Source organism: Rhinolophus sinicus, chromosome X, assembly GCF_036562045.2.
Source record: "Rhinolophus sinicus isolate RSC01 chromosome X, ASM3656204v1, whole genome shotgun sequence".
In the NCBI taxonomy this organism is placed as follows: Eukaryota; Metazoa; Chordata; class Mammalia; order Chiroptera; family Rhinolophidae; genus Rhinolophus; species Rhinolophus sinicus.
In genome coordinates this window covers 116408368-116421115 of record NC_133768.1, presented here as the reverse complement: position 1 = coordinate 116421115, position 12748 = coordinate 116408368, and the positions used below count along the sequence as shown (strand labels likewise).

General features: G+C 46.4%; 1 protein-coding gene across 3 annotated transcripts in view; it reads right to left on the bottom strand.

Moving 5' to 3' along the window:
• The window catches only part of NHSL2 (NHS like 2), a 186455-nt gene that overhangs the window by 117240 nt on the left and 56467 nt on the right, over positions 1-12748 (bottom strand). For all 3 annotated transcript variants that reach the window (XM_074324037.1, XM_074324042.1, XM_074324043.1), the window contains exon 2: positions 524-592. In XM_074324037.1, the coding sequence (XP_074180138.1) occupies positions 524-592 (69 nt within the window). The remainder of the gene's footprint in view (positions 1-523; positions 593-12748) is intronic.

Genomic DNA, 12748 nt, shown 5'->3' with positions numbered 1-12748 from the left:
TTTCAATGCTGGGAGAGCAAAGGCTTCCCCAGCCTCTGACTTTAAAACATGGCAGCAGTTGTGCTTGTCTAGAGGAACCTGAGAGCAGCAGGCATGAATAACCATCAGACACCTACACCCAGCTGTGTCTGACTGACAGCAGACTCAGTCTAGGGTGGCTCCGAAGAGTGCATTTGTTCATTCATTCACCTTATATTTAGTGAGCACCTACTATATTATAGGCACTGATAAAAGCAGTGAATACAACAAAGTCCCTGCCCTCATGGAGGCCAGATAAATACATTATATGCTAGGCAGTATTAACTGCTATAAAAACAAACAAACAAACAAAAAAACAACCCAGCATGGAAGGAGGGCTTCTGGGGCTTGAAATTTAGCAATAGTGCCAGAGAAGCCCTCACCGAGAAGGAAGTGAGGGAGCCAGCTAGCTACAGAGCTATCCAGTGGTTCTGGATATTTTCCAGGTGCCCCTCCAGATCTTCTTTACCCTTGCCCACCCAGCTTTGTGCCCAGGCAGGCTGACCTGTATGGACTGCATCAACAGGTCCCCTTGCCCTCTGGCTTCGGGTTAGGCTTGACCAATGGGAGGCACCTGCAAAGACATCAGAAGGGAAAAGAAAGTGAGATTTTTCATCAGCTCTGTGTGTGCAGGTTCATCACAGGTGGCTGCATCCCTTTACCGAACACCACAGCTCGCCTTGTCCAGTTCCCATAACTACTCTCTGCCAGCATCCTGACTGCCACAGTGTGCCTGCAAAGCTTAAGGAGACTAATGTGCTGCAATGGAGGAGGTGATGGAGGGATGTTTGGGGTGATGTCAAGGGGGTGGGGGACACATCATGAGCGCCCTGCAGATTACCATAAACACAATTGACATGAAGCAATTGGAGACTGTTGAGTAAAACACTGACATACTCACACTATGTTTTAACAGCATCACTTTAGGAGACTGGTGACACTCAAGAGAAGACGGTGGCTTGGAATAGGGGGATAGCAGTAGGGGTAGTGAGAAGTGATCAGATTCTACATGGATTTTGAAGGTCGTGCAGAAAAATCTTGTTCACTAAAATCACCAGAGCAAAAGCCCAAACCAGAGACTTGTTACCCTGCTTGTCATTGTATACCACTGAAAACGTTATTCCACAAGATGTCAGAAGGCCCTGCATTCAGCATAATCCCAGGAGCCCATAGCTTGTGTGGGACACAACTCTAGGCCAATGGCCCAGCCCAAAAGGTTGCCAGACTATACTTGACTCCAGAAAAACTGCAGAAAACTAATGTCATTGATTTTCCGAGCACACCTACTCCACCATGCCTGCCCTGTCCGTACCTCCTGTCCTTTGCTCACAATCACTCACAGGCTGGCAGCAGACAGATCACGTCCATGAACCACTGAGCAGATACGGATGGACCCAGAAGCAGTCAGAACAGTGTGGGCAACGTCTCAAAGGTACCATGGTTTTGCTAAGGATTTTTCAATCTGCCTGGGAAAGCAGGCAACCATCACCTGTGGGCAGATCGCTGGGAGGAAGAGAAAATAGGAAACTTGGTCCCATAGACAGAAAGCCCCCCGCCTGAAGTATCTTCTGGGAACCAAAGCACCCTGGCATTTCGGGGTGAGCACTGTTGAGTCTCCGGATAAGAACTTCTGCCTCCTATCTGTGAGCCACCAGCAAAGGCACCCAGCTGGAAACGGGAGAACAGCACATGATTCTGAGGGTTCATTCCACAGCCAGGAAAAATTAATGGGATTTTGTTTATGTTCAAAGAAATCAATCCAAAGACATCAGCCCCACAACCAAAGTCAGCAAGACTGGGGAGCAAAGTGCGGCCAACTGGGGAGGGGGTGGTCTGCATTGGAATCCTGGATCCAGGACTTTCAAGCTGTGTGACCTTGGGTAAGATTCGTAATCTTCCCAGAACCTCAATTTTCTAATCTGTGAAATAGGGACAATACCTACCTCACAGAGTTACATTAAGGCTTGAATGAGCTCATGTGTGTAAAACGTGTCTGTGTGGTCTCTGGGATGCCAGCCACTCACTACATGCTCGTTTTCTTCTTATGCCCACTTTTCTATGGGGCAACTGTGGGGCTCCAAGGAAGCCGGCTGCCCTTAAGAAGAGCTGTCGGAGGAATTCTTCACCTCTTTCATGTGGATGCTGTTTTTCTGCTCTTTAATAACTGTGCGGTCTGCTTAGCTGGCATTTGATCCCAGCAGGGCACGGTTCCATGCACAGCTTGGCACTGAAGGGCACTAATGCCTATTAATTAACTGAACATTCAGCTGACCTGCCTAAGCAGCTGCTTTCATTTGCAGAATCCCAAATCTGTTCTTATTCCATTTCAGGTTATTTGAATCCCTTATATATGTAAGCTGTGGAAGCAGACCTTTGCTCCCCCTTCCTCTGTCATCCTCTCAGCCTCTGCTCGCACCTCCATTTTGCCCCCTGGCCTGTCTCTTGCCTTGGCTCTCCACCTTTTTCCTTGTTCCCTAGCTCTTTCACGAACTCTCATGTGAAGACAGTGCTGATGGGGAGAGAGCAGTTAAAAGTGTCTCAAGTGGACCCATGGCCAGGCTTGGGGAAAACCATTCCACTTCCTCTTTGCACTGTCGTACCAGCCCATCCATTCACACTGGACTGGGTAATGGAATGACATGGTGCTGCCCTCAGAGAACTCCTACTCCAGTGGGAGAGACAGAGCTGGAGGTGGGTACAAAGGTGGGAAAAGGTCCGCTTGCCTCTCAGGCGTCAGGGAAAGCTTTACAAGACAGGAGACTTGAACTGGGTCTTGAAGCGTGAATATGTTTTTGCAAATGGACAGAGGGTCAAAGGGCATCCCCGGGGAGGAGGTGGCATGTGTGTGTTGCGGGCTCTGTGCAGCTGGATCGTGAGGCCTAGGAGATGAGCAACCGTGAGCCTTGAAAGGAGAATGTGGAGCCAGCTCACCACGGGAGTGCCAGGTTGATGGGAAGCTGGGCTGCGGGGGTGAGAATGCACGGCTGAGGCGGTTGCACCTGGTGAATGCTGGGAAGGGACATGATGAAAGCTGTGTTTTAAGAAAATGATTCTAGAAGGCAAAGAGACCAGAAGAACAGAAGACAGTCAGGAGGCTGCCGCATGGTCCTGCACAAACTGAGGCTGCGCACGAGTGTTGACAGTGGGAATGGAAATGAAGGGGCACAGACGAGACCGCGCCGGGAACCCTGGCCTTTATCCTGGATTCATTCTCTATCGTCCTTCTCCCTTCTCCCTTAGTGATCTGAATGGATCCTGTGCCTCAAATCTAACTCCCACCTCAATGTGGATTTATCAGAAATCCATATCTTGAGAACTGACCTGTAATCTGCCCCAGGACCAGATTCTGGCTGCTTTCTGGACATTCCCAAGTAACTATCTCACTAGCACGTTCAAAACTGCCATGGTGGTGTGTGTGCTTCAGCCCTGGCCCGGCTTGGGAGAGCCGTGTACATTACGGGCATCCGGTGCCTAGCTCAGCAACCGAAGCATCATTTTGCACATTTCTAGGGCAAACATGACTTCCAAGTTCTAAGCCACCAATTTCTATATGGATTTAGAGGATGGCCTTCCTTCACTAACTCACTGTCAAGTTCCTGAGCAGTGGCCCTCCGCCAGGGCTGGATCCTCCCGGCCCCAAGAAGTATTTGGAAATGTGTAGAGGAATCTCTGGTTGTCACACTGACTCCAGGGTACTAGTGGTACTTAGGGCTGGGAGTCAGGATGTTAAACATCCTGCAAGGCACAAGAGTGAGGGCAAGAATCTGTCTCTTTTGTTCTCTACTGGGTTCCCAGCAGGCAGCAGAGTGCACAGTACAGAAGCAACAAGTATTTGCTACACGAGTAAATCGACGTCCCCTCATATAACCACACCTACTGAGCAGCATCTTGGTGCCGGGGATGGAACGATGAACAAGCCTTGGGGACTGCCTCTGCCCCTCAGCCAGCCTTAGCTGGAATGGTAAAGATGACGGTGAGGTGGAGGCTAAAAGTCAACAATGTTACACCTTCCGTAATTATCATGGGGCCTCTTCCTAGCAAGGGGAACGCACTGCCACTTAAATGCCTAACTGAAAACTTATTCATTCACTCAGACAGTTGAATAATATGTGCAACTTTCTGAGCACTTTCTCAGACATGGTCTTGCTGGAGTTGGGCTGGGAGGCGAGGAGGGTTGGGGTAGGGGCTGGAAGCAGATCTGGGGCCTGAGAGGTTCCTGCCCAACTCAGGCCAGGGCTGGAGCAGACAGGCCCAATCAGACAGTCTCCTGGGATCGGGGAGGTCTGGTGTGAATGGAAACATGTGCCACATGGCCTGAATTGTAGGGGCCGGCCTCAGGCCCCCACAGCCCCAAACACTTCCAGATGGATTTATTTATAACTTCCAAACCAGAGGCAGCACTCAGCTGCTTTTCCTCACTCCCCTCCCCACTCCTGGAGTAAGCCTTGGCCGACCCTTTCCACTCCGGAAACCAGCAGGAGACGGGAATGTGCTGAACCGCTCTGTAGCAGCCGCAGCCTGGGCTCCTGGTCACCGCCTTTCCCCTAGGTGGCAACAGCAGCTCACAGTGTGGGTGTCCTGCTGCCCATTTGGCCCATCTGTGCTCTCTAAGTGGGGAGTGTGAGCCGGGCACAGTCTGGCAAGTTTCCGTCCCAGACCAGCCTCCACTTCATAAAGCCACAGACACACCCATGTCTTTTTATTTTCTGTCTCTGGCAGATTCTGAGCTCCCTCCCCTCCACCTTCTCCCACCGGATACTGCTTCTCACTGTACAGGCTGCCAGAGGCTCTGTACTCGGACATATCCCAAATCAGGAAACTGAAGCTCAGAGAGGGTGAGTAACTTGCCCAAGGCCACATAGCAGGTTAAGTAGCAGAGCCACAAGTCTAAAGCCCCAAGCTCTGTTCCTGACTTCAGTGCCTCCTAAACCTCAAGTTCCTCAAGTAGGAAGTGGGCTAATGCTTGGCAGGTAGTCTGGTTAGAAGTGTGGCCTCTGGAACTGCTCTGAGTGGAGCAAGAACTGGTTCTGTCATTTATTAGCTGGATGACCTTTGGTGAGTCAGTCTTCCTCTCTGTAACTCAATTGCTTTGTCTTTAAGGATGAAAAAGATAATGGATTGAAATGACTTAGTACACTGTTTGGCCCATAGTAAGCCCACAATAAATAAGAACCAATATGATGGTTTATTGCTAAATTGCATCATTCTAGAGCTCACAGCTCTTATCTCGAAACATGGGCCAGGCCCCGGACAAACATCACCTCATGACTCCTTAGACAGAGAGAGAAGTGAACTTGGGCTTGGGGAGATTAATTGACTTGCCTACAGCCACAATTGTAGGAATAGAGGAGGGGCTTGAACCCAGGTGATTCTAGGTGATTCCAAAGCTTGTCTGAAAAGGCTTCCTATAGACTGTCAAGGACAAAAGCCCTCACATGTGCTCTTAGCTGGGTTTCTACCATGCTTCCGTCCCCTGCATCACAGTGTCCTCTCTTCCTCCTTCCCAAAGGTTTAGCCCACCCAGCTGACCCTAAGCAGGGCCTGTGAGCACATCAGGCTGGAACTGCTGGTGTCTGGAGGCAAACAAAGGCTCCAGAGTCAACCTACTAGATGCGCCATGTTTGTTTCTTGTACAACCTCTTCACCCTCAAAGTTACACAGAACCAAAGTCTGGCAACGCACCTCTCTGCATCCAAGGGTCCAAATTTTCCTGCAGCTGTTTAGCAACACATGACACCAGATTTGTGCCCCAGTGGGAGTCTTTGGTATTCTCACATTCCTCTCTGCTTGCTGCTGTGCAATTAAACACGCATAATTTCTCCATGTTTTCCCATCCCGCGCCACACGTCAGTAGCAGCAGTGACGGCACATATGGACAAGAGAATGAGCAGATGCTTCTCTTGATAGAATGTGAGTCACCAAACAGGATTCAAATCCCATCAACAATTAGGCTCACTCTACCTCTATTGCCCTCATCTTTTCAGTGCGCTGCCCAGGGTGTTCAGAATCTCTACTAGTCCAAGAATAACTGCAGAGTTACTGGATAAGTGCCCAGCACAAAAGGGCATTTAATAAATGCTCAATTTCTATCCAAACAAAGTTACTCTCAGAGTGTGTGGACAAATGTTACCAGAGTGCCGGGGGCAGCTCCTCTGCCTCCAGCACTGACCCTAGGAAAGCTTCTTCGTCGAACAAATGTGTTAGCCCTTATACCCCAGAAACTACCAGATCAACAGACCCAGCCCCACTGTAGAGGCTCGCTGAGCCCCAGTTTCCTTCTCTGTTGTTCTGAGGTATCTAACACTGAGTCAGGTCCATGGTACTTTCTCAACAAATGTTTCGTTTATAAAGCTTTACCTTGTAGTAAAAGTAAATTTTTATACAGTCTAGAATCATCTAGAGGATGACTACTCTTCCAGGAAATTCTTTAGTCTCTCAATACTTACGAAACATCTACAATGTACAGAGCAGCATGGGAGAAACAAAATGAAGTTTCTTTCCTCCGAGAGACTATAATGTAGCTGGACATTTAGGCAAGCCTAGAATATGCCAGACTTTCAGAATGCCTTTAGGTGCCCAGCAAGCACTATTAAATGGGTGCAGGGGGCTGAAGTAATACAACAATAGGGAGCTGGTGGGGACTGTGGCGAGCTGGAGGGCAGTGCTTTATCTAAAGAGGAAGCTGCCATCCTAAGCCAGCTAACAACCGTCCTGTGTAATACACAGCCAGTATCACAAGACTTTTCTGTTTTTCAAACAAGCCAGAAATCCAGATTGCATGGAAAGATTATACATGTTAGCAAATAATGTAAAGAAGAAACAAACCATGCGCAGACCAAACAAAACAGCTCTGTGGGCATTACTCGATCCCCCAGCCACCCATTTGCCACTTGTCCATAATGGGAGATGATAAAGCGTCAAAATTAGTGTTACTGCCAAGAAGTTCTGGAGGTGCTCAGAGGAAGGCATGAGTCCCTGGGGCTGGTATGATCTAGAAAGTGTTCCTCAAGGTGGTTAGGATTCTGCCTGGGCCTCAGTGTGTGGGTGTGAATCTGATACGCAGAAGGGAGGGGCGGGTGAGGGAAAAGAAGGTTGTAGTCAGAGCTGGAGGTGGGTCTGGCTGTTGCGAAAGCTTGGCCTGGCGTGGGGGCAACTTCTGGCCATTGGTTGGTCTCAGTGGAGGAGGTTCCTCTTGACCGTGAGCGGAATCAGGGATCAGAGTGGAGGAAACAACAAAAACAGAGAATACTTAGAGAGTCTGATTCTGAAAAGCCAATTAGAGAACAATATTCAACCCACACAGACAGGCAGACAGACAGAGACACCTCATCAGCAAGAATGGGAAAAGGCCATGTTAGTTAAGTCCAGGGACTTTTCTAGAATACAGCAATGTAAAAATCTGTGAGAAGAGCAAGTAAATAATGCACAATCCTGGCTGGTGACTAGAAACAGGTCCAGAAGGTGGGACTGGATAAACCACAGTACAATGAGACCTACCAGATAGTAAAGGGAGGCTCTGGCCCCACACAAGTACTGGGAAAAGGAAAAAATGAACAGGAGCTTTGATAAAGCCAGCAATCCTCACAAACCCTGGAAACTATTTTAAAAACACCTTAGTACGAGAAAAGGTAAAATATATGTCCAAGATTAAAAGTCCTAGGGATTAGAAACCGTTTTCCGTCAGTGTTATCTGGCAGGCCGGGAGACTGACTAAAGGAAAGAAGGCATCTTACCCCAAAGTAGACAGCATAGGACGTGTGGCATGCAGGCGTAAGGCAGGGAGAATCGTGTCAGCCCTGCATCGGATTATGTAACCACTAAAACGAGGCAAGGTGGTTAAGCATCATGGGAAAAGCATACGCATGGGTGGCAGAATTATGGCCCCCCAAAAATGCCCACATGCTAAATCCTCGAACCTGTAAATATGTTAGGCTAAATGGCAAAGTTCAGAAATAAGGTTTGCAGATGGAATTAAGGTTGCTAACCAGCTGCTCGTGAGATGGGGAGAGTCTCCTGCATTTTTCGGGTGGGCTCAATGTCATCACAAGGGTCCATATAAAGTGAAAGTGAGAGGCAGGAGAGGCAGACAGATGGGAGGCGAGAAAGAGTCAACTGGCCATTGCTGGTTTTGAAGACGGAGGAAGGGAACAAAGGCTGAGGAGTGGAGGTGTCTAGAAGCTGAAAAAGGCAAGGGACCAGATTTTCCCCTAGAACACCTTGATTAGTCCAGTGAGACCCATTTCCCACTTCTGACCTCCAGAACTATAACATTAAAAAAATTGTGTTGCTTTCAGTCACTAAACTTGTGGCAATTTGTTACAGCAGCAACAGGAAATTAATACAGCTAGCTTTGGATTCAGACAGATGTAGGCTTTCATCCTGGCTCCACTACATGCCAATGAGTTGACCTTAGTCCACTCACTTAACCTCTCTGAGTGTCAATATCCTCATCTCATCCTCAGAAATGGTGTCCATAATGTGAAGTGTACTTCACAGAGCTGAAGTGAAGAGAAGCTGAAATGATGAACACAAAGAGATAGCACAGCCTGACACAAAGAAGGTACCTGGCAATGTTCTTCTTTCCCCATCAACATATTTGATGAAATAGGAATTAATACTTAATTAATACTTAGGACCAGTGGTGTTCTGGTCAATGTTTAGCAGCCGTCTCGCAAAAGAAAATGAATATATATATATATATATATATATATATATATATATATACATACATACATATATATATATATTTACTTATTATATAAGGATGTGAAGCACACAATTTATGAATAATAATGAAATCTACAATACTCTTTATTGCAAATTTCATATAGCAAATTGATTTTTATATAATGCTTTCACTGATTTTGCTGAATATCCATAACCAACCTACAGTTGTAATAGAAGAGTAAGCGTAGTTCGCACATGAATGGTGGGTGATATTTTCATTTATGTTAATGAATAAGAATAAAGTGAAACAACAAAGAAGTGTTGGAACTTGAGAAATTCATCAATGATTCAAACAACTTCTTTGCTGAATCACATAATAGTTTCCATTTACTAGAAGCATACTTCCTCAAGTTTATTTATTTCTTTATTTATTTTGCTATTCACGGAGTAACAGCTATAGACATTACACACTTTTAAGTTTAATGTACATTACTAACATTTTGTCCACTTTCTTAAGTCTAGAGTACAATGAACAAAACTAGAATCCAAGCCCTGATCTGTAGCATTCTCAGATTTCCATGACATTTGAAGGTACCTTAGTGACATTACCAAGAACGGTGTGGGAAAAGACACACAGAAGCACACCATTCAGTTGCAATAGACATGAAGCAGCTCACAAGCATAGCACATAGTAAATAATTAGAAGAGGTGAATTTTACATATTCATTATTATTTTAATATAATTTATTCAATTGTAGGTTTATATAATTTAATTTTTTGCTTAATAGTTAACATTGAATTTTCTGATAATTTTAAAGTTACAGAAGAATTGCAAAAGCAGTACAGAGAGGTCCCTATACCCTTCACGCAGTTTCCCCTTCTGTTGATATCTTACAAAGTTATAAAACATTTATCAAAACTGAGAAATGAACCTTGGTATAACACTATTAACGAAAGTACAAAACTTCTTTGGATTTCCCCACTTTCCCCACTAACGTCCTTTTCTCTGTTGTAGGATCCAATCCAGGATCCTCTATTGCATTTAGTTGGTCATTTATTTGGTAGAAGTTCCCTCAGTTTCAGCTTGTCTTCTGTCTCCTCATATACTGCAATTTGATTTTTAACAATGCTTTGTTTAACACTTGGTTCAGAAATTTCCTAAATATTTAACAGTTGGCTCTCATGAGCCACAACAAGCCAATTTCAGCATACCACTACCTAGGACACTGAGCAAAATTGACAAACAATTCATTTGCTTTTTTTTAATTCCACAAATATTTATTGAGCGCCCTCTAGGGGTTAGTGCTGGGGATGTGGAGATTAACAAAACAGTCCTTGCCACGGAGAAAATTACAGGTTGGGGGACATGACAGAACAGCAGCAGAAAATACCCCTAGAGCGATCAGGGCTATGACGGGGAATGGAATGTGCTGGAGCACTCAGAGGTGGGAGGGATCAACCCTGCGTGGGGAGGTCAAGGAAGGCTTCACAGATGAAGTAAAGGATGAGCAAGAGGTTCCCAGGTGGAATGCAAGGAGATATGACGTGTGAGCTGAGTCTTGATGCATGAGTGAGAATGAGCCAGTCGGTTGAGGAAGCAAAAGGAAAAACAGTCACCCATTTATTCTTTCATTCCATAAGCTCCTGCACGGCGCCATCTTCACACTGCCTCATCTTAAAAACAGCGCAGCCATCATCTCATGCTTATTCCATAAGCATACATTCTGTACTGGGTTCTAGAGATGCCCAAACATGTAATTAGTAAGGGCATGGGTCAGTTGCTAAGTGTAGCCATTATGTCACCTAGCACCACCGCCTCACACCCATGTACAGACCCCAGGGGGCTATACTTAGCAACTGACCCATGTGTTGGGCAGGCAGAGCATAAATGCCCACAGGATGAGGTAGTGTTGACAACGCATCGAAGACCAGCTAAAGGCAGGGGCCCTTGACCTGAAACAAGACCCCTCAGATGAGCTTTTATGTCACTTCCTCAGCCCCCTCTACATACACACCCCACTGTACTGCTTTATTTTCTTCATACATTTATTACTATCTGAAATTATTTGTCTCTACAGTTGACCCTTGAACAACATGGGTTTGAACTTCACGGGTCGACTACATTGATTGTTTTCAATGACTACTATAAATGTGTTTTTTCTTCCTTATGATTTTATCTGGCTTACTTTATTGTAAGAACACAGTATATAATACACATAACACAAAGTATGTGTTAATCGACTGTTTCTGTCATCACGAAGGCTTCCAGTCAACAGTAGGCTAGTAGTTGTTAAGTCTGGGAGGGACTTGAAAGTTATATGTGGATTTTCGACAGTCGGGGGTCAGTGCACCTAACCCCTGGGTTGTTCAAGGGCTAAATGCCCTTCCTTTGCCTGTGTCCTTCCACTAGAATCTCAGCTCCTCAAACATAGAATCCTTGTCTGTCCTGTCAGCAATATACGCCCAGCTCCCAGCTCAGGGCCTGGCCCACCAGGGTATTCATGAAATATCTGTGGAATCGGCACGTGAATGAAATGAGTGGATGGATGCTATGACTCAGATGTGAGGGCTGGATCCCTAACCCTCTGTGCCCCAAACTGTCTCCCTCAGTTTTAAATCTGTGGCCTACCTTCTGTGCCTTGACTCAGAACTTGAATCTTCCATGGAGGAAGAAAATGGTGTGAGAATGAGACAGGTAACAACGACAATAACTAACATTTACTGTGCTCACTAAGCACTTGATATACCAGGGGTGCCAAAAATGTACACACATTTTAAGAAAGGAAGAAGGGAAACAACTGCATTAAAATTATGCTGATGGGAACCACTTTGAGTACCTCTTGTCATTACAGAAATCAAACGGGACTTGTATTCATCTTCTGTTATTGGTATATATTGAGCATTGCAATTTTGATACAGTTTTCCTTTCTTAAAATGTGTAGACATCTTTTTGGCACCCTCTGTATATTCAACAGATATTTGTTGAGTCTCTACTAGGTGCCAGGCACTGTTTAGACACTAGGGATATAGCAGTGAATACAAGACAAAAACTTCTGCTTTTGTGGAGCTTAAATATTAGCTCATTTAACCTGAAAACAACCTTAAGATATAGATTCTGTGATTATTCCCATTTTAAAGATGAGGAAACTGAGGCACGGAGGCTCAGTGGCTTGCTGAAGATCACATGGCTATGGAACGGCACAGCCAGGCAGTCCGGGCCCTGAGCCTGTGCTCTTAACTAACAGGCTACCTTGCCTCCTGAAGAGCTATTACAAGGGGAGTGCTTGGCAAACTGCATGACTTTGACAAATTTCACTTCCTGTTATTCTTGGTGGGAGCACAGTGTGTTTTAGGGGCAGGAAAGAAACTGGCAGCTCAGACTTAGTGCTCTGTCTCCCTCCCCCCACCCCAGAGTCCTGTCCTGGTCCCCTCCTATTGATTTGTCGCCCTTGTGGAGGTCCTGCCCCACCCCCCTTGCTGTAGTCCTCCCATTCAGCCTCCAGCCCAAGAGGACAAAGGACAGTTTGACCAACCCCCACTGGGCTTTTCTGGTTTTCTGTTTCCCTTGGAAGCAAGTGCTCTCTGATCTGTGGAATGAGAAAGGAAAATAGTTTATCACGTGGAGTGCCCCCCACACACTGCCCCCATCGCTCACTAGTCTCAGCCTCTCAGGACACCCAGATTCCTGGCAGGGCTAGGCCGGACAGGCGCCTCCCTTCTGCTCAGCCCTCAGGGAGCCGGCGGGAGAGTGATGACTTCCATCTGCGCTGGCCTGTTTTCCACGCCTTGGGCTCCACCTGTGGCCTAGACGGAGCCACAGGAAGAACGAAGCTTCTGCAGCTCTCAAAGCTCCAAGCACATGGGTGCGCCTCCCAGACCTCAGTCAGCAGATTTCCAACTAATTCCTGCACAAGGAGGAGGTCGTACGGGACCTTGGGCCAATTCCCTAACCCCTCCAAGACTCAGTTTTGTCCCCTAAAGAATGGGTCTAAGAATGCCTGCTTCATGCTGTAATTAGGACGTTTCAAATTTTAAGAGAGAAATGCTTGAAGAGCTTGGTCTA